Below are 26,896 nucleotides of genomic sequence, written 5' to 3' on the forward strand. Positions count from 1 at the left end.
GTGATACCTAATGTGACTCGACTGCTGCTGTTTCATCCCCCTTTGATGAATACCTTGTCTCTTCTATTGCCTTTTTTTAGTGTCCCATCATTCCAACCATTATTCTTGTCATTGGTGACCAATAGACAATAGACCAAGACTCATTTGGTCTCCCAGCAGATCCAGTGAAGGGCCACACATGGGCACAGCTTATCAACCTGAAGTGTGGGTGGGATAACGTGTTCCCCAGTGTTGGGAGAGGACTGATCTCATGAATGCTGCTGCAGGGAGGACTCATGAGAAGAGCAGCATGTAAAATCAAGTTTGTGAAAGCTGGGTTCATGAAGACTACGTGCCAGGGGATCAATTGGACCCTTTATGGCAGCAGGAGGACTCACCAATAGACAGGGAACAGCTTCCTTTCCCAGCCTTGCACAAGCTCTTTCAGTGTGTCCTGTCCTTCATTTTTACACACCACATTGATACTGCCATGAAATTGAGTTGGTGTCTAGTGTCTTGCTCCCATTGCTGACCTGTTTTACAAAGAGTCTCCCTGGGAGGGGCCACTCACTCTGACATCCCTCACTCGCAATAACTGGTCCAGCAAACAGCTCCCAGTGAGGTGGGCAGGGTCCCACCTGCCCAGTGTCTTTCCCTTCCCAGAAATGCAATAGAGGGACCTCCTCAACACACTTCATCATGCTGGAGGGCAGCCAGGGACATTACCAGGGATGTCCATCCCCTGTCCACAAAATGGTCTGTGTTCAATATTGCCCCAAAAGGCAGGGATTTCTGGTTGGTTTTCACAAAAAAACTTGGCCAGAAGTCCATCATGTGTCAAAAGCTACGTGATGCAGGGAATAATATTTTGCTCTTGTGTGCATGTGTATATACATGTAGATGTGTACAGTCGTTCTATCACAGCTGTAGTTCACCAGCCCTATGCCTGGCAATGACTTAAAATTTTTAAGGTTTGCAGTTGGAGTGTTTTGCAGAACTCTCCAACCCCCCTGCAAAGCCATATTTGTTGCACAGCTTGTAGCATCTGGTATAAATAGCTCCACTTGATGACAAGGGTCAGGCATGGAAAGACCCTGAGTTATGGATTCTGCAGGGAGCTACTGCCACATCGTGGGGAGATGATGCTTTACATGCCTTTTTTTGTGCAGCAAAACCCACGAGCTGAGCTGGAAAAGAAATGCCTTTGGTTTGTGTGGATGTTGGACATCATGGTGTGTGTGTTCTGCTCTCTCGGGGGACGTGCCCTGCTTCACCCCCTTGCCATGCTCACCTGGTGAAGCTGACTTTCTCTTGGCTCTTGTGTCTCAGAGAGAAGGAATTTCTCTAGACAGCAGTGGGAAAAATGTGACATATTGCTATGAACAGATATGAAATAGCTTTTCCACCTGGCTTCTTATTAGGTGTTACAGCCCTATCTTTTTCCATTGGTCGTATGATAGTAATTTTTTTTTATTTAATAACGTTGCATTTAGGACTTGACGAGGGAATGGGAAAGAAGCAGACTTGAAGTCTTGGACATTAATACTAATGACTCCAGGACCACACCTGAATCAGACATTTGTAAGCATATGGAAGAGATTGAAGATTATCTAATTGTCTCCTTAATACTCAGTACTAGACTGAATCATCTCCACAGGCCTGGAAAGCTGTGCGGATCACCAGGCCCTCCTTGCTCCTGCTCCACTAAGCTAAAGAGCCAACTTGGAAAGGGAAATGTTTCTCGTTCCCAGCTTTGGCTGTGCTGGGGCACTCGGCAGGGTTTCAGTGTGGAAGGTGTCACTGGCTTGCTCGCGTTTTTGGCTGTGAAAGTCGGTGACAGCTCTTCTTATGGCCGGATTTTGTGCGTGATCCTGTTAGGGGAGTTGTCAGTACCTAATCTGGATGTTTGCTGTCATCCAAATAGTATTGCCAGTGCATTGCATGTGCAGCCTGTCACACTGTATATTAATTTGGCTTGCTTGGTTGACCCAGGAAAGATTAAACCCCACCCCACATCTGCTGAGGCTCCCTTGGACTGCTGCCTCATCACACTGGTGCTCCTTAGCAAAGCTCAGAGAAGGTCTTTCCCTCTACAGCTTTGCAGGCACAGCGCTTCCCTTGGTGGGAGGGACTGCTCCTGCTTGTCCTGTATGTTTCCCATCCATCCATCCATCCATCCATCCATCCATCCATCCATCCATCCATCCATCCATCCATCCATCCATCCATTCCTCCTTCCCTCTCCAGCACAGTGGTACCTGCAGTCCTTACAGAAATCTGTCAGCCAGCAGCTGATCACCTCTTGGCCAGGCTGAGTTATTCCCTTCCAGGCCCTGCTCCTGCCTTGCAGTAAGATGAACAGCTATCCTTGTTGCTCCTTTCATCCTGGAGCAGGGAGCAGGTTGGAACACAAAGCCTTTGAAAAATGATGGCACGAGGACAAATTTCCAATCAAAGTCCTCCAAATGCTGCTCTGAAGGAAAATTGCTCCTCATTTGTGGGTGAAATGGAAGTTTCAGTTCAAGGGCAGGAGTTGTGCAAAATAAAGATTTAAGTGATTGAGTAAAGGAAAGAATGACTGCTCCTGAGGGAAGGGGAGAGGGGCCTGGGACCTCACTAACCTGATTTAATCAAGCGACTTCTGAAGTTTTACAATTGCAAGAAACCATCGGACCCAGAGCTGGGCAATTTGCAAACCACAGAGTAATGAACTGTTGGTAAAATGGTCTGAAGAGGAAAATACGTCTGCAATTACAATCCGAAAAACCTGAGCAACAACATTCTACGTTTTGGAGCCATGTCCAGCTGTTGTTGAGAGATCTGGGGTCTCTGCCCCTCTCACAGCCTCCCACTTTCCACTTTCAGCAGCACCCAGAACATTTCCCAAATGAGCCTTTGCAGGCAGCAGCCACCTCGGCTACAGGGTGTCTCCTTGCAGGAGAGGAGCTGGGGTTGCACTTGGGCTTCTTTGCTCTACACAGGTGGGTCAGTGTTCTAGGAAAGGAGGAAAAGCTGGGAACAGCCCCCAGCAATGGAGATGCTGACCCAGCCTGCAGAGGTATGGGCTGACCAAGATCTGATTTGAACCTGTTGTCTTGCAAACCTGGGAAGAGAAATTTCCTCAAAGCTTCTGAGAAGAGGCACCAGTCTCAGTCCACTGACTTGAATCCATTAAATTTATATTAACTGGTTTGTCCTCACAAGTGGTGAGCATTCCCAACTGTTGGGATTGTCCCTTGTTCCAATGCCAGCTTTGATTGGGATGTGCCTGGGCTAATTGCTTCTGGATTTGGTCAAGTGATGTTTTCTTTCTTTTCTGGGAAACTGTCTGGTTTTTTGCCCATGGTATTTGCAGAGTGCTGACAGTCCCCTCTTTCTTCGCAACACAGCCTTGTCTGCTTAAGGTGCTGTTCCTTGGAGATGCACTTTTCCCCTTCCAAGGCTTTTGATGTATTTTCCCATGTTTGAAAATTCAAAAAGGCAGCATGTGAAGCTGGCTGGGGCCAGTGAGTGTTGCTGGGGGCGGCAGCTTTGATCCTTGGTGGGAGCTTTGCAGTAAACTTGATTATGCATTTTTCATCATTTTCTATGTGTGTGTGTGTGCGCGCTTTGCAGGGAGTACAGGCACTAATCCTGAACCTGCACCCAGCACAGGGGTAAAACTCACTTGTAGTGCACCACTGATCCAAATCCTTCACATCCCCAGGGTAACTCCACTTCAAGTTACCCTACATGAAATTTGACCCTGGCATCTAATAGCTAGGGAGCTGCTCCTGTCTTTAATCTCTCTGACAGTGCCTAGTCAGGGCTTTTTGAAGAATTTTGTGGTCTTTTCTTCCACATAAGCATTAGCTGGGGGTTTTTGTTGTTTTTTTTTTTAATGTGGAGTGTTGTACTGCTATCTGACCTATTTACTTGGAAGCCTCTGAGGAGGGCTTGAGTTAGAAGAGAGCTAAGTTTGTGATCCAAGTATGAATCTTTCACTGTTAATTGTATTAGCATTCATAATTGTATGCACATTTCTAAACTGTCATGATTGCCACATCCTTTTAAACATGGACAGGACATCAAAAGGATTATAACTGCTCAGAGATTAGCAGAGAAGCACGAAATTAAATTGCCAATACCTCAAAAACGATGATGTGAGCTGTTTTGCCCCCATTATATCAAAACTGACATAGGAAAAATAAATCAGGAATTAGGTTTTTAAAGCTCATTAGCCTTCAAGATTTAATTAGTAGGAAACAGGCTGTTTGATGCAAGTTTGAGGTGCCCCGTGCCTGTCATTGCTATTGGATGGGCAGACCCTGCATAGTGGGAGCCTTGTTGGACAGGGCTGTGACAAGATTCATGGGATGAATGGGAGGAAAGGGTTGAGAATTCAGATCCTCTCTTTGTTGCAGATTTGTTTGAAGGGATCGGCTTGGTCTCCCTGGCTTAGCCTGTGTTTTAGCTCTCAAGGCAATGCCTGGTAGAGGTTACCTGTGCAAAACTTTTGGTTCCCAGAGTGCTTTTCATTCGCTAAACCCATCCTGCCTTGTAAATGCTTTGTGCACAGTGATGGACTGTGTTTCACGGAGGTGACAGCGGCGACTTCTTGGACTCAGTTGGTCTCACTCTCAGCTGGAGCGTGTCTCCACAGCCCACAGCCCAGCATCTTTCACATAAGCGCTGTCACTTTTATTCTTTATCTGTGTAAATCCTGGCAGAGCGGGTCTCGCTTCACGGACAGTGCCTGCACAGATGTTGTCACCACGCGTGTAGGAATTCCTGGTTCCTGGCCTCGTGGGGAGCGAGGAGCATCCCGGCGGATGCAGGGCGCAGCCGGCAGATGGAGCGCGGCTCCTCCGCACGGCCGCGCCCGGCACAGCGGCCCCGCTCCGCTTTCCCTGGGCGCGCTGCTCGGCGGGGGCAGAGCAGTGCGATAACGGATTGTTTATGGTGGAAACATGCCACTTCTAGTAGATTTACAGGCAGCTCTGCGGAGCTCCTGATCGCCCTGTATTTTTGTTTTTAGTGCGTTACTCATCTTGATGCATGGTTGGTACGTGTCTAACCAGAGCTGTACAAGATGCTAGCGGGGACATGATGGGGCCAAAGCATGGGGGATAGAAGGCAGCGGTCAGGCAGCATTTCTTCCTGGGGTTTGAGGAGTACCAGCAGGCTGTGTCAGCCCGGCAGTGACTGCTTCTCAGCAACAGACTTTACAGTCAGACTATTTTGTAGTTCCTTCAAGGCCCCGTGGTTTAGCGGCCGCACAGATGGCTGCAGTGAGTTTAGAGCAAAGTGAAATAACATCCTCTGCTGCTTCAGCCTGAGAAATTAGCAGCCTCTTTTGGGACCTACTAGTCAAAATCCCAGATCCAAACACCTCCGGACTTTCAGCAAAGTTTGAAACCAGTTCAGGAGCTGAATTTCAACTCTATTTTTCCCGTGCCAAAACCCGTAGAGCTGAATACCTGGGAACTATGGAGGTGGGTTAAGTCACGGACAAAATACGCTCTGAGCTTTTCATTGTCTACCTCTAATGCATCAGCTCTCCTAAAATAATATGTCTAGCGTGGTTCATACCACAGTCACTGCTGTAATCACCACTGAAACCTGGATAGGTTAGAAATCCATATGTAGTTCTATGTCTGGGTCAATTTGGCAGACAAAAAGCAGTCCCCAAAAGGCAGTTTCTTCCTATCAAATCATCTGCCAATTTTAACAGTTTTGATTTATGCTTTTTGAAGTTGTTGATCTCTTTGCTGAAAGAGTTGAAGGCCATCTGCACTGGTGCTGTTATTGAATGAGCCTCCTCGGGAGCAAGACTGGCTTCCAGATGACAGAGTAGCTGGGAGCTTGTATCTTTTACTGGTGAGGTTTCTCTGCCTGTCTCCTTGGTCTCCTGAACTTCCTTAACTAAAGCAAGTGCTTCCAATTACAGAGAAGTATATATGACATATATCAGGCAGGTTTTGTGCATTGTAGTTTTAAGGGAGGCACAAGAATTGCACTTGTACTTGCTCCTTTACCTGCTACTCCAACCAGGCGTAGAGAGGAAATGTGCCTTGTGGGTACGTAACCCCCCTGGTTTCTCCAATGAAACTTTGTTTTGGAGGTTGTTTTTTCTGTCTTTTTTTTTATTTGTCACTGAAAGAGGAAATTAATTAGCCCAGTTGGAAGTATACAAGGGCTGTTTTGCATGGGGAGAACCAGGGCAGGTGGACAGTTCTTGGAATTACTTGGACAGTAGACAGGAGCATGGAATAAGAGACCGACGAGAGGGTAGTTAATTTAGCTAGAAAGACTGGCTGAGCGTAGCAGTCTGGAAAGTAGATCATCTTTCTGAAAGTCACAAAGAAGAAAAATAATGGCTCCAGATTCATCCCTTGTGTAAATCTTTTGAAGTTGGTGACTTACACCAGGATGATTTAACCCCATTAATTTTAATGGGTCACTGCAGTGTCCCAAGAGTTGTTTTTTTGCTGTGCTCTGTTCTGAGGCAGAGATAAAGCAGAGCCTTGGTGTCTAGGCTTCAGCCCAAGCTTGGTGTTCTCATGGGGCTGGCTCGGGCCTGTCCATGTTGTGGCTGACTCCAGTTGGAGAAGGAAAAGGATGCAGTAGATGATGATGTGTCTGAGCCCCTGTCCCGTGATGGCTGGGTGCTGCCAGGACTCCACTGTGAACCGTAACATGCCTGAAAAGGGATATCTGATCTGAAAAACAAGGATAGCCAGGCTAAGAGGGCACGCTGGAGTCAACACCAACCCTCACTCTGCTGTGGGTCTGCTAATACAAAGTTATTAATAATTAACACATTAACCAGAGACAAGGAGGTGTGGAGCAGTGTGGCAAAGAAAAGAGTCTGAAATTCATCAGAAACTGGCTCCAAATGAATTCTGTTGGGACTCAGTGGGCAGACAACGAAGGTCAGTGCCCTTGACACACAACAGGGACTCAGGGGCTATGGCTGGGGACAGGGATAAAGTACGTTCACCACCTATCATTCCAAGCAAGCTGGTCATAGCAGGAGTCAGCCACACATAGTTAGAAAGCCCGTGTATCACAGCAGGGAAAATTAATCTCCTGCCAGGAGGGGGGATACATCTTTGTCACCAGTTTCCAAGCAGCTGAAAATGTGGTGGCAGGCACAGCTGCAGTGCTTGGGCAGAAATAGCAATCATGCCCCAACATCATCAGGCAGCAGCATATCATGAGCTGTGCTTGGCCCCTGCTCCTCAGGGACCTCAGAGCCTTCCTTTCCACTTTCTGCAGGCCTCTCCTCATGTGCCTTGTTCCTAGAGCCATTTGTAGGAACATGGGATTGCAGTCCTATACTGAGGGTTGCACAGCTTTCCCCTGAACCCCTGTCCTTCGTTTTGCAAATGATTCAAATTGTGCTGAAATATTGAGCAGAAAACAGGAAATGAGCCAGGAGGAACAGATGGACCATAATGAAGTGAAGTGATACATCTTAATGCAAATGTTCGGAGTGATATGGAGGAGGGGGAAGCTGCCTTAGGTGAAGGCTGGGTGTAAAGTCAGCGCTAAGAAGCCTGCCTTGGTCAAGGCATCAGCTGCTCTTCAGCACCCTGCAGAAGGAAGGAAAGATGAGCATCATTGTGTCTCTAGGCATTCGTCTCTTGACCGACTTGACATGACTACAAAGTGGGTCCAGGGAGAGAGTCCCAGTAGGGAAGGACATAAAACATGCTGCAGTAAAAGTTTATCAGTAAACTTTGTGACTAAACTTCTAATACCTCCATTTAATCTCATTAGTTTGTAGTCTTCTCCCAGTCATGTATTGTCAGGCAAACTCTGTTGAGTCCATCTGGATTGGAAGCTGATCTGTAAAATGCTTTATAAAGCTTATATCGGCAATAGTGTGGTCAGCAGGACCAGGGCAGTGATTGTGTGGCAGTGGTGAAGCTGCACCTTGAGTACTGTGTCCAGTTTTGGACTTCTCACTACAAGAAGGATATTGAGGTGCTGGAGCAACTTCAGGGAAGGACAACCGAGCTGATTGCAATTCACCCCAGTGGCTGGAGCAAGTGCTGCTCTGCAGCACCGAGGAGAAAGAGGAATTTCAACCATGCCCATCCACAGGCAGGTGGAAGAGTCTCAGCAAAGCCTCATTTCTGTGTCAGGTTATTTTTAGTAACTGCAGCAATTCCCTTTGCATCACACAGGGCTGCCTGCATAGTCCTTGTGCAGGCTCTTCGAGGGTAGCAGGGGCTGGCAGTGTGAGGGAGTCTGAGTGCCACAGGATTCTCTGAGAAATTAACCCTTTTCCTTAGCAAATGAAGTGACTGAAAAGTGCAGGTGGTGCTAAAATCCTGCCTGTGTGTCCTGACCTGTGAGCAGCATTGCCAGCCCACTACTACTGCAGTGAGTGAGTAGTTTGCTACCACACACAACTCTGAGCTCCTGCAGTCACATCCTCAGAGCATCCTACTTATGCACAATCTGGCTTATTTCCCCAGAATATGTAGTTAATATGGGGAACTCTGAAAAGTTTGCAACTTTTATTAAACAAAGGAATACAAGAAAAGTATTTGTTACTTCTCCCATGCTCTGCGCAATGTTGAAGGTGAACAGACCACAGCAGGTGTGAAGGGATGTGATACAGCCTTGGAAACTCTGGAGCGAGTTGAAGGGAAGGCCTGTGAGAAGAAGAGAAAAATGCAACATGATGATGAAATGCAAATATTTCTGCAACTGTGTTTAAGTGCGGGACCGGGGGCCACCCAGCTGTCCCTGTGCTGCTTTTAGCCAAAAGGCAACAGAAGACAATGGATGATCTCACCCTGGTCCCTCTTAAATCGACAAATCTCCTCCACAGTTGCTTAAGTATCAGTTTTTCTAAGGTTATTCTTTGCCAGCTGTTTGGCAAAGCCTGATGTGGGATGAACATTTTCTTCTCTCCCCTCACTGCTTCCTCTTATGCAAGAAGCGGCTCGGGTGGTTCAGATGGCCGTGGCTGGCAGGTGGGACAGCCCGGATGTATTTCAGAGGGTTGAAAGTGTGTCGGCAGAAAAACCCTCAGCGTGAGGCCTGCTTTTGGGAGGATAGTGCTGACGTACAGCTTATGGGGATGAAAGCCCAGGAGAAGCTCAAACAGGGCTGTCTTTGAAATGCTGGATCCTGCAGGTATAATGTGGTGGTTTTATCTGACCTGTGAACATCTCTGACAAGGCATCAGGTCATTAGTCTTGTGCTTGTTATTATAACATTTACTGGAATGAAACACTAGCATTTTTAAATCACTGCTATCGAAGCATATCATAAATTGTAAGCAGTTTCTTTTCCTTTGAGTATATCCCTGTGCCAAATCATTCAGTGTTCATATCTTCCAAATTGGGCGTGACATTACCAGTGAAGAGCTGTGACTGAGCATGAAAGAATTATTTTTTAAAAAAGCAGAGCTGTAACAAAAGCATGTTCCCTACAAAAATTAATAGAAAGTGACCCCTACTTCTTAAAACCGTTCTGCTTCCAGCCTCTGAAAATAACAGTATGTTTGAGTCCTGAAGTGCTAAAAAGTCTGCTTCTGTAAAGTGGAACTTAAAAGACTGTTGCTCGAAAGTATGAATATAACATATATATAAGTATGTATACATACAGTGCAATTACTTCCACCCACAACCTGATTTTCTTGCTTCCAAAAGCTGTGACATATTTTTAAGGGGAGCAGTGTATTTTTAAATTCATGCTATGGCATAAGATGAAGGTTGGCCCACCTGAGCCTGAGTCTTTGAGGGATGGAGGATTTAAACCCCAGCCTCCATTCTTCCTTTAAGACCCTGGGCCAGAAGCTCTTTGCTCAGCTTTTTTCCTGTGAAATGGTGGGATGTCTTTGCTTCTGAGGAGAGATCCACCTGAGTTCCTGGGTGCTCAGCTGCAAAGATGGCGTGACCACGGGTGCATAAGCAATTGGATGCTCTGAGGTCTTTCAAGCAGGGTCTGTTCCCAGCATTAACTGCAGTTTTCCTTCTGAGATGTTCCTGACTTTAAGCATTGAACGAAACTTCACCTGGAGACACATTTGGAGCTCTCTTGTCATCATTGCAGTTATTTTCAAGTCCTCTATGGGATATGAACTTTCTTTGGAACTGGTAGTGAGCCACAGTCCCAGAGCATGTGCATGGTGTGCCTCATCTCTGTGCGTGTCCTTCTGCCCATCCCTGTGCTCTGGGAGATCAGCTACTCCCATGGCTTCCTCACCTGCCCGTTCAGGACTCTCAAGGCAGGCGAAGGAGGGATTAGGGGCAGAGTGCAATGTTTGCATTTTGGACTGTTTCTCTGCTGATTAGAGCAGTTCTGGGACCTGCTGGGCACTATATGACCTGCAGGCTATGGGGGAGTGGAGGCAGAGAGATGGCAAAAAATCTCTGAGCTTTCTTCTCATCACCCTCCCAGATTTGCTTGGGTACATAGGGCTCTAAGTTTTTCAAAATATTGTTTAAAAAATGTTTCTTCTTGGGCAAAATGAGACCATTTTTCCCTTTTCTGTGTCTTTGCTGAGAAAAGGGTCTTAGTAATGTTACCACAATAAATTAAGCAACTTACTGCCTACTAAAAAACCTTGCATTCTTCAGCCTAAAATGAAAACACATAAATAACCACCAGAGATGTGCCCGGCCTCTACTGTGCATGGATTTCTCTCTTCCAGACCTTTGCTTTCTTCTGGACAGTGATTTAGAAGGAAAAGCTTTTATCTAATCATGAGGTAGGTCTCTGCATAGCTCCCCAGGTGCTGCTAATGGATGAGATGCACAGCAGAGCTTGAAGGCTTTGATTTTGGCTGGGTAAGACAGAGAGATGAGTTTTTGGTGTTGCACATGCTGTTGCTGAGTAGGTCAGAGCTGGGTTTTGTGCAGGGCCCAGAGTGTTTGTGTAGTGATCAGAGCCATTTTGCATTACAGTCTGTTGTAGGGAGGGGATGGAGGCAATCGGCTGCCAAGGAGACAACAGGTCGAGGCCAGAAGCAGCAAGGCAGGGATGGGCGGGTAGTTGGTGCTGGAGAGGAAGTGTAGGAAAAGCAGAAGGTTTCAGGAATTAGCTTCAGTCCCAGGGGGACTGCGGAAGAAATTGTTAATAAGTAGGTTATTGGCAGCAGGACACTCCGTTTCATGCTCTGATTCATAATCCCTACAGCTGCATCTCATGGCTGGTGTGCCTAGGTCCTAGTTTAGAATCAAAATAGCACTGAATTCAGGCTCGGCACTGGAAGCTAAGAACAATGCAGTTGGATATCTCAGTGTGGATTTCAGGATACACAAACTCCCCAGGACCTCAGGGATGCTCTTATCATCCTGTGGTAGATGCTAATCCATGGGACAAGTTCACTGCCAGGCACAGCATGGCATGCCCTGATAGGAAAGATAATGTTCCTACTGAGAATGTGGTTTCTTATTGTCCAGCTTCTGGCATTTCAGGTAACAAAGGGAGGAAACAGTGCACAAAAGCTGATTGCAGGGCATGACATTTGCAGAAACTCATTGATATTCCAAGCTTGTGAACTACTGAGAAAGTGAGATCAACAGCTTAAAAAGGAGGGGGTGTAATTCCTGACAATCAATTACATTTTCCCTTCGCCCACGTGTGATATCTGTGTATCAGATAACGTGAACAGTTAAGGCAGTAATAAGCTGCCAGTGGCCATTTAGCTCTGCAAAACAGAGATCCTTCATGTTGCAGGCCAGAAATACCCCCCGAATCAGCATTCATTTTGAAGGAACAAGTAATTTCTCCTTTAGCTGAATTAAAAGGTCTGCTCCTATAACCAGCTGAATGGATGGAAATAATTAAACTCATTCATTATGCCTCTTCACTTTTATGAATGTAGAGCATGGGAAAAGATATTGGAAATACCACACACACCCTTTGGAAATGTATGAGGTGAATAAAAAGTTAGTGTCTGGATGGAGATTTAGACAGAAGTTACATAAAAAGAACAATGAGAAATTTATTGTTTTCTGCATGAGTAGATCTGAAAAACATCCAAATTCGTATCTGAACTGGTTTTTGGTCTATTCAGACATTGCACTATTTCATGGTCTGTGCAATCTGCATATATTTTAAATGCATTTAAAAATATTTTCTTCTGTTTTCCAGAGTTATTTAATGGTTAATGCTGCTAACCTCCAAAAGTCAGTTGACATGATTTGAGGTGTTTGGAGACGAGTATACAAGCATATATTTGAGGTTAACATGATTTCTTTTTTTATTTGCCCTTTTAATTGAGTAAGGTTCAAAAGGAAGTATTAGAATGGATCAGTACATGTAATAGCAATAACAACTTCTGCTTCTGCAAAGTGAGTTTTAAGTTCAGTATTATAATCTGTAAGTGTGTGATCAAATACGAATGAAGCAAAATTTACTAGAATTTTTGGTAATTTTGAGTATGGATCTATAAAACCTAAACTATATCTGCCTATCTCTAGTCTCAGAAATCTTTTACTAGTCCAGGCTGAAATAGCTGTGCCATTTTCTTCATTTCCATCCTAAAATGAGCAGAGCATTGACACTGAAACAGTCTCTTACATCATCTTGAAGTATAGGGCATTTTTTTTATTGTTTCATATTGTACTACAAAAAAAAGAGAGTCTCCATTCACTCGTGTTCTCCCTGAATCCTTTTTTAGTGGGTCTGATACTCCCAAGAGTGGAATACTCAGGAAACTTTGTGATGCCTCTTTTCAAGTGCCATGTAATTTAGCTCTTTAACCTTTTAGAGGGAATGAAGGAAGGGGACTTGCTATCAGAATCGGATATCTGAAAAAGGTTTGGTCATTACCTTGAAAAGTAACCCGAGTGTTTGAAAGGTTTTATCTTTGGGAAGTTGACTCTATTTTTTCTGCCCTAATTAGTGCCTGTCAGTGATAATTTGGAATCATTTAATGAATCCCAACAGTTATACTGGGCAAGACAAGTTCAGGACTTCTTTTTTCTTTCATGTTTTAGTCTCAGATTCACAGAGGATGTTTAAAGACTGCCTGATGCTGGTAGGTAATCAGGGAAGACAAGTCTGCTTTTAGTAGTTGCCAATCCAGCAAAATTTACTAGATGCATTTACTAGCTATGTTTTGGAGTTTTACAGTGTCTGAAAAAGCTCAGTTCAAAGGACAGTGATTAGAAAAATTTCCTAGAGTTCATGAACTCGCAGTAGATCTTACATGCTCTGATTTATGTCTCTCAACTAGTAAATTAAAGAACCCGACAACATGAAAGATCTCTCCTTGTGCTGCTTTGTAGAAATAGGCAGAAAACAAATCCAGCTAATATAAAGTTGGTATCTTATAGACAACTACACTACCATTTAGTATGCTGGAAAAACATTTGATGTTGCAAGACAGTTAACTGAGGACATGCTGCTGAGGCAGATTTGGGAAGCAGCCCTGTTTTAATCTCACTGTTCTAACTGAAGGAAATGTAATGAGGAAAGGAAAGACTGCAGTCACTAGATGAAGAAGTCAGAGTTCATACTATGGGCTTGATCTTGTCTTCCTGCATGCATTGTAAGTTTTTGCCTCTCTCGGAAAAAAATATTTACCATTCTTAGGGCCATGTGTGCAACAGATGATTTTAAAAAGTCAGGGGAGAGATCTCCCACTAAAGGGGGATGTAAATTAGGTAGGGCAATAGGGTATTTAACAGTGCAAAGTAAGTACAGATGCAATAGCCATCTGCTGTCTGTGCACACTGTGGTCCTAATCTTCCAGGTCCTACTGCCCTTGGACACGTAGCAGAGGCAGCAAGACAGAGAAGTCCAAGCATCACATTGCTAAAAAGCCAGTTGAGTACACAGCACTGCCAGTCACCAGAAGAACACAGCCAGAAAAAGAAAATGCAAAATTGTATAACACCAAGCATCTGGCACGCTCTCCTTTGTACTGGGAGCTCGGAGGTCTAGCAGGGCTGGGGCCATGTCTGGAAATGCCTGTAAATCATCTCTTACTTTGCCAAGTTAGAGCCTTTAAAATGTCAAAAATGCCAGTGACAGCCTGGGATTTCCCTGTGTGAGCCTCCAGTGTGTGGGCTGCTGCCAGCTCTTGCACCATGCACTGGGAGAGGCTGCAGGGAATCCCAGGAAGAGATGCCAAAACCCAGCACCCACCATGGGGTGGTTTTGAGGCTGATAAAGGGCAAAGGAGAGTGTTGAGAGGAGGCTGCGAGTTGGAACCCTCACATCTTGGGCAGTCAGAAGGAGAAGGACAGACAGGACATTCTTCTGCTTTGCCTTCCTGGTGGCCTCCCTCAAGGGTCCTGGTCCTGTGGGTCTTCCAAGGGCTTAGTGTCACCAGCCCCTGCAGATTCATCGTGGGGAATCGTGCTCACAGGTGGGATGTGGCCAATGAGGGTATATGGGTCAAGGGGAATTGCACATTCCAAGGGCTTTCTTGCAAAAGCAGGAGGGGAGAGCAGGAGGAAGGCACCCTGGACCACTCTCATTTGGGTCACTGCTCCTTTCTTTGGTCCCTCTGCCCCAAGATGAGGAGTGAGAAGAAATGGAGTGTTTCTTTGCACAGCAACACCATAAGCAAAGCAGCAGTGGCTGTAGCACTTACCACCACTAGCCATAGGCACTTTGCAAGGCTCCTGCCCTGCTGGTGTCTGTCCCCTGGATGAGAAGGGACCTGCTCTAACCTATGCCTGGGGCTTGTGGGATGCCACTGGCAGGTCAGGTCAGGCCATCAAAACATTTGGGTTGCTGTTGCACCCCTGGCTTACTGCATGAGCTTGCTCAGTCACCCTTTCTACATTCCTCATCTCTAAACGTGTGATGAGGTGATTCACTCCTATTGAATGCACATTCGATTTTATAAAATAGTCATCAACATGTGTCACATGCTCTCTGTTAAAGAATTGCCTGCTTGTTTCCTTGATTATCTTCTGAAAACAGCTTGGGTAAGCAGCTTAGACAAGGGAATCTCAGTACCCTTTGCCAAAAAAATATATCCTATAGGTTGCCTCTCTAAGTACTGGATGCAGCATGTGGGAGAATTGGGAATGATGAAGTATTCAGTCAAATTGCTCGTTTCCGCTTCATTGAAGTCAGACACACTGAAGGCACTGCAGCATTTACAACTGATTTCCTGAACAGTGTGGCAAATAGAGATGAGAGCCCTTTTCTTGTAACTCACATGTGCAACAGAAATCACTTAGCTAACATAAATCAGGGCTAAATTGCTTTTAAAGGCTCACAAAACATTTCTGAAAGAGACAGGATGAGGAAACCATTTGCCACAGCAGAGTATGTCCCCATGATGAGTCCTATTAAAGCTTGATCAAAGAGCCTTATTGGCTTTTCATTAGAGCCTGGTTATGTATAGTTGAAATTCAGCAGTGATTTCAACAGAATAAGCCCAGAAATACACACAGGAGGAAAATTTAAGTAGGAACCTAGACCATCAAAGTACATGATTAAGGACAATTTAATGTGCTGAGTAATGCAGTGTGATTTGGATGTAATTTATCCTAATCCAGTCTGATCTTTTACAGGGGAATATATTATAAGGCCACAATTAGGTGAGACCAGGGCCCCATCTGGCCTCCTGTCTCCAATAGTGGCTTACAGCCAATACAAGAAACAAAGCAAATACAGAGTGAGTTTCCCTTGTGTATCCTTTCTGTTTCTGGCATTCAGCCCTTATGGGACTTTTTGGGTCAAGACATCCAGAGCATGGAGTACAATAGCCACCATTTATCCTTGCTTCATGAATTTATCTCACTGCTATTTGAACCCCTGCCTAGTTTTGGTGATTACAGTGTCTAACACCAGCGAGTACCATGATTCAGCTGCCTTACATGCAGAAGGACTTCTCTTACTTTGATTCAAACTGCTGTGCTACAACTGTTCTTCCTGGTGTAGTAATTCAGTGGCAGAAGCCTTTCTGGACAAGCTATGTCTGGACCTGGAGTTGAGGGTTGGAAATCTGTAACTTGCAAGTTTTCTTCTTTTCCCTCCTTCTTTCCATTTCCAAGGACTCTGGGATGAGAGTTTTGGGGATGACACTATTGGTCTTCATGCACACTCCAGTGGAGGTAGTGGCATCCTGCCTCCCACGAGGAGGCACAGTGGTGGGCCTTGGGTGATGTCTCCTTTTGCAGAGGTTATCCATAGGGACAATGCCACCATGAGATGGAGAAGACAGTGGCTGGGCACCATACACATAACTGTGGGCAAAGTTAGTCTGAAACAGCAGAAGGAAAATGTCCCTGGAGAGAAATGGCAGAGGGACTCTGCCCTTTCTTACCATCACCATTTGGACTCTAATTTAGAAACCCAAAAGGACCATGTGGTTGCTACTCAGAGGTGGGACCCACATTTTCGATGGAAACTAGAATTTGAGGCACCCACCCCCAAATCAGGAAGGGCTCAAAAAAATGTAGTAAACATTGAAAACCTGTTCTGCCTTCTTAAGCTCTTAATCAGATTCGTATGATTTATATGCAAGCTCATCAGCCTGACTAGTTTATAAGGTACATTTGAATTTACGATCCTGATACTCAGTGCTTAATTTGTAACTATGATTAGATGCATCTTTTAAACATGTTGTATCTGCATGTAGATGTTTGTAATAAAATCCCGAAGTGAAAAGCACAACTGGAAAACCTGCATATGAGAACGATTAATTTTTATTAACTTGTTTTTATCACTCAGCATTTATGCTGTAAAGGCTATAATAAAGTGGCACATGCTTGGTCAGTGTAAGACAGAGATAAATTTGGCCTCCCCACAAGGGACAAGCAGGGTCAGTTTAGAGGAGATGAAGAACACCTCCACCCAGAGTTCTTGCTAAGGTAAATACATTTTTCTGTCCTGGGGAGAAATTTGCCATCTGTAAGAATAAACAGGGTAAAACAGAAACAGATGAGGATATGACTCTTAGGCAAGATCTTGTTTTTATAGTTCTTTCCAGGAAAAACTCGCTATAAACATTTGTGTTGTCTTTTTCAAGGCCGCTGAAGCCTTGCAGTAGAGGATCACGTGGCGTTAGCTCATCACCCCAGTGTTCTGCAGCCTGTGCTGAGCCATCTCCCCTTGTGCTGGGCTGGGCTTCACTGTCAGATCACCCTGCCCTGTATCTCACAGCCTGGGGAAATGCTGACTGTGCACTTCCAAAGCCCTGTCTTCCTCTAAGAGGATAATTTCATAATTAAAAAAATACAATTGTCAAAAATGCAAAAGGCTAATTTTGCATTTCTTCAGCCTGAGCCAAATACTAAAGTTGAGCTCTGGAGCCAAGCAATCAACTTCACTGCTGAGGAATCTTGGGACAGAAATCTGTGGCATTCCCTAGTGATTTAGAGAAGGGGTTGGATGCCTCGAACCCATCTCTTGTCCTTCCAACACCCATAACACAAGAAAAGAAATGGTGCCCCTGTGCCCTCAAACACTCTGGGTCTGTGTGAGGCTGAGATGGTCCATGGGGCTGTCTGCATCCCCTGCACCTTGAACTCGGTGACAGAGCTCAAGCTGAGCTGTGCAGGACTAATCTCCAGAATCCTCTGAGTGCAGAACAGAGGATACTGCCTTTCCTTGTCCTGCACCTCTGCTTCATGATACAAACCCATGGATTCAGGTATAGGGAGCATTGCTGGAGAGAAGACAATGTCCATCTCCTTCCAACCTTAGCTTTTTTGTGCAAGCTAAGGTTACTGGTATAGGGGAGATCTCTTCTGCACTTATAAATGAGTTTTCCAGTGTTGTGCTTGGAGCTTCACAGGGAAATCAGAAGTCAGCACTTAATCAGGACGTCCAGTTGGGTCCTGGTGAGCCAAATTGGGCCACCATCGTTATATGTTGCAGAAGAAGCCACTGCAGCCTAACCAGAAGTATGTAGTATGCCAAGCTGTGCTGTTTGCTCTATAGCAGCATTGCAGACACACTGTAAAGACAATAGAAAGGTGGCAGGAAGGCAAAATTCTCTATTTTGTGTCGCCTCTGTTCTCTTAAGGAGCTGTTTGCACAACATTTGCTTACCCTTCTTAGCAGCAAGCAGAGGCCACTTCCAGCTAGCAAGAAGTGCCTGGGTTTGAAGTCAGGTCGCCAGATTTACTTCTTGCCCCACAAGTCCATTTTGCTCGCGGCAAAGAATTCTGTAGTCTCAGGACCACCACAATGGGGCCCTTTCTCACAGGGCTGGAAAGCTTGACCTCTGCTCAGAAAGGACAGATTCATGTTGGAGAGGGTTCCACAATGCAACAATTTATATCAGGAAATGAGCAGAATACATTCTTAAGAAGAAGGAAAAAAGCCTTCATCTGTTTCTTTGGCTCGGGGAAGAGATCAGCTGTGGTTTCATGATTTCAGAGGATGGAATGCTGGAGGGGAAAAACATATAGCTGTATGCATCCATGTGTTTGAGTTTCTATTCCTGATGCATAACATACAGAGTTAATTTTGCTTAATTGCATGTCATATGGGTCTCAGAGCTCAGTGGGAATGGGGATACTTTCGTGCACATGGTTAAACTTTTGCACTTTGAGTACCATGACTGTGAATTTCAACCCTCCACTCTCCAGACAGGTCCTGTGTGTTTGGATAGTATTGAGGTATTCAGGTGCTCCTCCAGCCATAGGCCTTGGTGACAGGCAGGTGCCAGTGCCAGTTCTCAGTCACACTTGGGTTTGTGCCTCATCTCAAATAGAAAATGTCAGTCTGGCTGTTCAGGAAAATCAGTTAGGAGAGTTTCAAGATGCAAATATATTCTCAAGGCTCAGGTTTCTGTATGTGTAAAGAGTAGTAGCAAAGTATTTTTGTATTGGTTTACTTTAAAAATAGTGTCACAGAATCTGATAGCAGTGCTAAGGAAAAGAGTTTCTGAAAAAGCTGTCTTCATTACTGACAGCAAATTGGGTGTTGGGAAGGAGAGAGTGGACTTCCTTGTAAAAACGTTTCTATGCTTTTAATCTGCCTGGCAAATCATTGGCGATTAAATGATAATCTGAGTTGTTTGTTTGAAATGTCATACATCTCCACCGCAGCCTGCCCACACCACTAGACACTCTTAGGAATTAACGAATATGGGAACATAAATATCCACAATGTATTTAAACATGAATTAACAAAAGCGAACAAATACAGAACAATTTTAATGCATGTATTAAAATACTCTAGAGGATACAGATTAACCTGCATTACTCAGGGTTTGTCGCTGTCTCATCTCCTTTGGACAGCAAACACTGAGAAAGAGACAGAGATGATTTACTCTCCCTGTAGCTTCTGTCTCGTCTGGTGAAATGTCTGCTGTGCAGCTCTCCCGGATGTGCTGCTCCATGGGTCTGACAGCTCCTCATGTTTTGCAGGCACTGTTTTCTCTCATAGTTGAAACTCCCAGTTGTCTGAAATCTTTGCTAAATAAGTTGAAGCCAAGCTTTGCTTTACTGACAGGCAGAGACCCCGGGCTGAAAGGTGACGTATCTGAGAAAGGAGGAATCCCAGAGAGTGAGCTTTCTGGGTCTGCTGTCCCATGGCAAGGGGGAGAAGCTTTTAAAAGAGCCCTTCCATCATGGATATGCAACGTTGAGGTCCCCTTGCTGAATACATCACCTCTGAGGGGGAGCTGTACAGGAGCTAAGTTGCAGCCTTGCAGCCCGTCTATTGATGTAGTGTTGCTCTGAAAGCTCCCCTGGTTCCTGCAGGAGGCTTCTGCAGACTTGCCAGATCTCCATGAAAGATGCAGGAGAAACCTTCTGGGACAGATATAAATCAAATTGCATTAGAGGTACAGCTAAAGAGGGAGGCACAGCCTGTCGCCAGCACACCTAGTCACCTCCGGTCTTCCGCTCACTTGGAACATTTCTTAGGCTCTGCTGAACAAATGTCAGGATACTCCTCATTTTTAAACAACTTTCCAATTGTGCCACTGCTTGTTTGTGTATATCTGTATGTATTTAGATAGATGGAAATACATGCACACATTGATGTCTGTTAACTCTCACTGAATACAGCAGCAAACTCTGTCCTTAAAGAAAAGATGTGCCATAAAACCTTTCCATAATATCATTACTATAACCTTCATATTTAAATTAGATTGCAGGTATAAATTCAATGAAAAAAGATAGTTTTATGTTTCAGAAATTTCCAGGCTGACTGTGGATAGCTTAGTGTGATAACAACACAATCAGCTGTATCACAATGCTCACGGTCTTCCTTTCACCTTCATTGCTAGATTTCAAATTAGTAATGCTATCCTGGGGTAATGCTGATGAGAAAGGAGATCCAGCTTCCCTCTCTTTTGTCATTAAATAAAAGTGTGTCCAGCCTGTGTGACGTGCTTGGCAGCAGTGATATTTTAATATTGTTAAAAGCAGGAAATATTTTCCTTGCTATTAATGAGGTTCAGCATCAGCTAAAGGTGGTGCCCCATGGGAAGACTTTCAACAAAATTGCTATATTCTAATGCAGAAGGGGATAGAAATAGGCTGGTTTTGTGAAAGGCGTTCAGTATGGAGTGATCCTGGCTAATGAGGAAGGGACCTGCCAGAGCTATTTTTAGTTCCACCCGCTGGTTTCACTGCTATTCTTGTAGCTATGGCTGGCAGTGAAATAGGATGGTGGCGTCTGTTCTCATATAGAGATGGAAGAAGAATGGAAATATGTGCTTGTAAAAAGATGAAAAGATAAAAAGAGTAAGAGCTGAAGAAAAAGTGAGCTTCCTGAGGTAGCTGCAGATGTAACATTCATTTTATCTTTCCTTGGAAGGGTTTTTCTTCTGCAAGGCCGCATTTCACGTCTGATCTAAGGGCTAACAGTGTGCCAGGTGCAGTCTGCAGGAGAAGATCACAGTTTTACTTGGAAATGATTACAGTTAAGAGAAACCATTAAATAATTTCCTTTATTGTTTTGGAGACATAAACCAATACTTCAGCTTTATACTAATGTTTCACTGAAACAATGAGGCTGAGAGGTATTCACTTTATATATCATCACTTGGGAGAAGGAAAATGCATCAATGAATCATATGCAGGATAGTAAGACATTAAAAAAAATAAACATGGAGTCAGGCAGGGCTCCTTGCTGCTGCTATTGCGAAGCAGCAGCACAGGCTTTCTTCATTAGTAGAAAAGAGAGTAGTATATACACAAAGAACACTTTACACAGCCAATGTGATTATTTGCTATACCTGCTTTGCTTTCTATTTCAGCAGTGATTTTTTTTTTTTTTTGTCCTTCCTGGGAGGAACAAGTTTTGGATTTCAGAGTTTCACTAGGGAGATGAAGATTTTATTTCAAGCTCCATTTTATTTGATACTGCTTTGTCCTGACTTTATAAGTGAAATGGGGGTGTACAGAAAAGTGACAAGACAGGGAGACATGGGGAAGCTGGACTTCAGAAACTCCAGAATCAGAATCCAATAAAAGTTGACTTTAAAACTTACAGAAAGAATAAATGAAAAGATGAAAACTTGCTCAGTAGGTTGATTGGGTTTTCTTTTTTTTTTTTTCATTTTTTTTTTCATTAAGATTCATAAGTTGGGGGGTGGTGGTGATTCAAATAACTATTTTATAATGAAAATTTAATTTTTTCAATAAGGGTGGTCTTGTGCTTAAGACTAGAATTAAGACCAGAAGTTGAAGGTTCAGCTGCCATCAAGAGTTTGACTGCGCTCTAGATCCTCTGATGATGGTACTTACCCTCCTGATCTCAAAGGGACATCATTGAGAGCTACCTGCTGCTTCATCCTCTTGTAGCTGACCCTAAATTGCTCAGCTGTTCACTTTGCAGTGACAGTAAGGGGCTTTTTCCCTCTTCAGACCAACCCGAAGGTTTGTTTTAACCATGCACAAGCCATGAAAGAAGCAATGATGAGGTTTGCTGGAGCAGAGCTCCTGGCCTGCATGAGCAGTTACTGCATCTGTTGGCACCAGGTTTGCTGTTGACCAGAAACATGATTTGCTGCATCATATTGAGGACAGTGCTCTGTGCTTGTGTAGTGGTGTGATGTGGAACATGTCAGCCTGCTGCAGGGCTTGTGTGAGGAAACTGAAGGGCAAGTACACTTCCATGAATTATATACTTTTGCTGGGGAAGAAATGCCAGGTAGGTGAGGAACTGATCAGGAAAAAAAAAGTAATTAAAAAGTTTTTTATGGAGTAATATATCTTGTCATCCTGTGATCTGCATGCAGAAAGAAAAAAAAGGTTCAAACTTTTGTCGTTTTCTTAATCTCTACCTTCTTTAAAATGCATTCATGAATCATACTTTAGAATTGAAAGAACAAACTTCATTTAAAACCTGACTGAGGTCACTCACTAAAGCCCTAAAGCCAGCTAGAGATGGGGCTGAAAGATGTGTGAGAGCACCCAGGATGGAGGTTTGAATTATGAAGAGTTTTGTGTGGCCTTTGCCACTGTTGTGCAGTGAAAGCACAGTTAAATCATCTTCTACTGCAGTTTCCAAACTCAGGTATAAACTGTGGCCTGATCTGGTGGACAAAGACATTCAACAAGAGCTTTATCAATTTTTAGTTGTTTATTAACCATATTAGTCCATCATTACCCCATTTCTCATTGTGTGAATTGGATGATTTTTTTTTTTAAAGGGGCAAAAGGATTTGGGGTTTTCTTTGGTAACTTTCATCAAGCTGAAGGCTCTTTCATGTCTCTCTAATGTTGCTTGTCTTCACCCTTCTGTGTGTGCTCTGACCTCTCTTAGTGCGCTTGTGGGGTGTTCCCAGCATGGCTGGTTGGCAGGAGATTGCCCTGGGAATGTTTGCTGAGGACCTTCTGGCAAAGACTGGAAGGATGGTTGTGTTTCTCCTGTAGGGATAGCACATAGCTACACCCTCCTCCCAGGGTCCTCAGAGGTCTGAAGCTTTGCAGCCTTTGTGCATGGCACAGAGGGAGGTGGGGACCCAACGTGCTGCAGAGGTGAATCCCAGCTGAACCCAGGTCAAGCCATGGTCCTCAGGAGGTCCAGGACCTTCACTGCTAAAAGCCAGGACAATGATGATCATTGAGGTGATCATCAAGCATGTGCACAGTGGAGGGAAATACTGGGTTAGACCAAATTATATGTGTGGATCTCAGCAGGGTTTGATCTTCTCACCGTTTATCGCTGTTGGAAGAGAGGCAGTTCAGAGCAGGACCAAACACAGACTTTGACATGCCAAGAGAACTGTATTGACAGCTCCACAAAGGTCCAGGCTGGCGTGGGAGCCTAGCTAGGGTAGAGTATATTGTGCCTTCCCTGTGTTGTTCTGAGGAATCTCTGTTTCAGGCACCAAATAGCAGGAATTATATTTGCATATGATATCACTTCTGTAGAAGAAGCAAGTTATTCATGAGCAGTAGCATCTTCACATCAAATACAACTGCAGACATGGTTGAGAAAACAACTGTTTAATTGAAGTAGAAATGACACTGGGAAATTAAAAGAGGCTGCAAAAAACTCCCAAGTAGTTATTACTCATTCAAAGCAAATCCTAGACATGTAAGGCATGGGATGCACACAAAGTGCTGGGAGAAACAGAATTTAATGGTAGACATACCTCTGCCCTCAAGACATATGTTGTTTCTTCACCTGACCCCCAATCTCTCTTTAAATAAATAGTTTGGGATAATTTTTCTCTCATTCTCTGGAGTAAGGAGCGTGCTTCAAGGGACAAAACCCCACACCTGACAGCCTGGTCCCCCAAAATACAGAGGCTACTGCCTGTCCCTCTGGTGAAGTTCCTGCAAAGAGAACCTGCCTCTCGAGTGGGTCCATTGGTGATTCTTGTGACATTAGCACCGCTGAGCACAGGGTGTGACGGTGCCACGGGCACTGTGCCTGCACAGCGATGCTGTCTCTGCCGGGCTGTCATTGCCCAGGCTCCTGCCTGTGCAGACCGTGGCAGAGCTGGGTCTGAGAGGCTCCGGAGAGCTCCGTGAGGAAGGACAGCCATTATCAAGTATTTTTGTCCTCGGTGCTGCTTATCCTGAATCAGTTCTCCCAGCTCCCTTCTGTGATTTCTTTCCTTCTGTAGCAACTGTCTGGGATTTCAGCTGTTCTACATGAGCAGAGGTGCCAGCACCCTTTTAAAATCACTCTGGAAAAGTAAGGGTGCACTCTCTATTGTGCAAGAAAGAAGAAAGGACAAAGTTTGGGGTTTGTTTGTGGGTTTTGGGGTTTTTTTTTTCCTTGTGCTTTCCAAGTGCTTGTCAGAGATAACCAGAGGAGGTCTGGAAGTTATTCACAAATTAATTAGCCTCTGAAACGCCAGGACTGCCAGCCACGGCAGCTCAGCCTGGAGTAGCCGCATCCCTGCAGCAAACAGTTCATATTCCCGTTCCTCTCCAGGGGAACGTTAAGGGTTAATCCAGTAGCTGTGCATTTAATAGCACAATTTAAAGGGGAAAAAATGACACCCTTCTCCCCTGCCTTGCTGGTTGTGGATGGTTCGCTCTGCCTGGCTGATCACATGCTCCCGAGCCCCCGGTGCTGCAGCAGCCCCAGCTGCTGCTGCTGATGGGTCGGTGCTGCCCGGGACGCCCCCGGCCCCCGCCTGCCCATGCCCGGCAGCTCTCACCTCCGCTTTAAGGGAGGGAGGGTGGAGGATGAGCCCTTGAGCATATGGGTGGAAATTTGGGAGGCACCCGTTCTCTCACCACCGTTTCCAGCTCTAACCATGTCTATTTGTTGTTGCCTTTTTTTCAGGGACTATGGATCTTCAAAGAGAAAATCAGGTAAGACAACAGGCTTTTTTATTTTTTTTTAATGTACTGCATGATTACAGAGAAGACCTTGCCCCCTGCTTTCCCCTGTTAAACCTTCCATTTATTGTGTATGGCATGAAATTGTATAGCAGTTTAACTTTTTATTACTGAATTCTGCTCAAGATAAGCATCAGGTTTTTTTCTTTTGCTGGAGAGAAGAAATCCACCTTATATAGAATTGCAGTTAAAATGACTACTCCTCTCTGGTTGTATTTATATAGCTCTGTCTCAAATCTGAGAGGATAATTATATTAAATTTCTTTCTCTTTCATTACAAATGGTTAAAATGCAGACTGAGAGTTGGGGTTCTTTTCTGGAGGGGAAGGGGATTATTTTCTATTCTGTTTTGAATCTTTTATTTTGCCTTTCCAAAAGGTTCCGGTGAGGCTTCTGATGCAAAATGTTCTCAATGTCTGTGCCTGGATTTGGGCTGCCTCAAAGGCTCTAGCTCAGTGTTTTGTTTTTAAAATCCTGGATTGAAATGTCCTGTAAAACCCAGATTTGAAACTATATAAATCTAATTTTTCTCCTTCCCATGTAGCTCTTAGTGATTTTTACAGATGTGTTTTCAATAGGGACATGTAATTATGGGCCTCTGGGTTTGGCTGCTCTGAGCTGGATGTGTCAGGGCTTTCTATTTTTTTCTTTTTAAATTTTTTTTCTCCAAGCAGCATTGAGCACCTGCAACTTTCATTGACTTTGTTTGGAATCTTGGATGCTCCAAATTGCATTCAGGGAGAGGCCTTTCAAACCAATAGCAACTCCTGGAAAACTCTGACATGTGTGCAGGGGAGGGGAGGATTTTTTTGATTCTTGCTTTTTAAGATGATAAAGAAACACTGTACTGCTTATTCTCTGGGAAGGAAGGGAAGATGAATGTAATGCACCGTACTCCAATGAAGATCACTGCCTAGATTGATTCGTTGGTTAATTATTAGGGCTTTTAAGCTGTCATCCTGTAATGAGCTGAGTGATACACTTGAGTGAAGCTTTTGGTTAACCCTGACGACCTCTGCATCAAAAGGCAGTTTCCTATGCAGGCCAATACTTTTGGTACCTTTCCCTGAATTTCCCTGAGGTGGGTTGTCGTAATGAAGAGGCAAGTGTGGTACAAGGTGCTGGTCCAACACAATAAACTAGGGCTTCCTAATCTTCTAAAAAACTTCTGTCTGGTTTGCACTTCTAGGACCTCCTAAATGTAATATTAAGGAAAAGTGTGTTTTTATAGCAGCCTGTGAATTAAGCAGCAGTGTTTTCTCCAAAGAGGGTGACCACAAATAAAAAGGTCCAAATAACTTGTGGAAGGCAGAGCTGAGGGTGGGAGTTCCTGGCTCAGTGCCACATCCTGAACACTGGTGGCTTTTGGGCCATGTAAAGCCCTTTGAAAAATATTGCTGAAGTCTCTGGGACAACTTGATTTAGCACTGACCTAGAACAGCATTTAGGAGACCAGGAGAGCTTTGGGCTCATCGCAGCAGTTGACATGAAAGAGTATTGCAACTCATGTGCAAGATACACAAGGAACTGCTTTGCGAGTGGAAGGAAACTTCTGCATTTCCATTCCTGTGGCTCTGGGGGCAAGTTGGAGATGATCTGCCATGACATAGGGTAGTCAGGCATTGGAACGGCCTACCCAGAGAGGTGGTGGATTCACCATCCCTGGAGGTTTTTAAAAAGAGATTGGATGTGACCCTTAGTGCCATGCTATAGTATTTGGAATTGGATCAGGGGTTGGACTTGATGATCTTGGAGGTCTCTTCCAACCCAATCTATTCTATGATTGTGTGATTCTATGACACTGTGAAAAGAGCAATTAAGTTGAGTCAGTGTAGCTGAGATGCCATTTGTGGATGCTCGACTCCCTGGCCCCCTGACCTGAGCATCCCAAGTGACACACACATTCATCCATCCCTGTGAGGGACAGACAGTCAGGTCGGGCTTCTTCCTTTGGCTGTCCCACCTCCCCATATCTCCTTCTGGGATTCTTTCCTCTTCTCTGCTTCTCAGTGCTGGGCTACTTGCACAGCTAAGGCTTGGAAAGAGTGGGGCTTAGGGACGCTCTTTCTCCATTTACCCTGTACAAAGAGGAATGCGAAGCAGCTCTCTGAACAAAGTGAGCTGCATAAAAGGGACTCTGTTCTTGGCCATCTTCTTGCTTGATTTTAGAGTGGCAGAGGAATGCTTCCTTCTGTTCAGAGCTGGATACTGTGGGAGTGTGTACACAG

General features: G+C 44.6%; 1 protein-coding gene across 3 annotated transcripts in view; it reads left to right on the forward strand.

The window, feature by feature from the left end:
* SH3PXD2A (SH3 and PX domains 2A) overlaps positions 1-26,896 on the forward strand; it is a 251,152-nt gene that overhangs the window by 139,530 nt on the left and 84,726 nt on the right. For all 3 annotated transcript variants that reach the window (XM_027898005.1, XM_027898006.1, XM_027898007.1), the window contains one exon: positions 24,613-24,641. In XM_027898005.1, coding sequence (XP_027753806.1) covers positions 24,613-24,641 — 29 coding nt within the window. The remainder of the gene's footprint in view (positions 1-24,612; positions 24,642-26,896) is intronic.

Source organism: Empidonax traillii, unplaced genomic scaffold (genome assembly GCF_003031625.1).
Source record: "Empidonax traillii isolate 1590-97213 ecotype Southwest subspecies unplaced genomic scaffold, ASM303162v1 scaffold574:size890810, whole genome shotgun sequence".
Classification (NCBI taxonomy): Eukaryota; Metazoa; Chordata; class Aves; order Passeriformes; family Tyrannidae; genus Empidonax; species Empidonax traillii.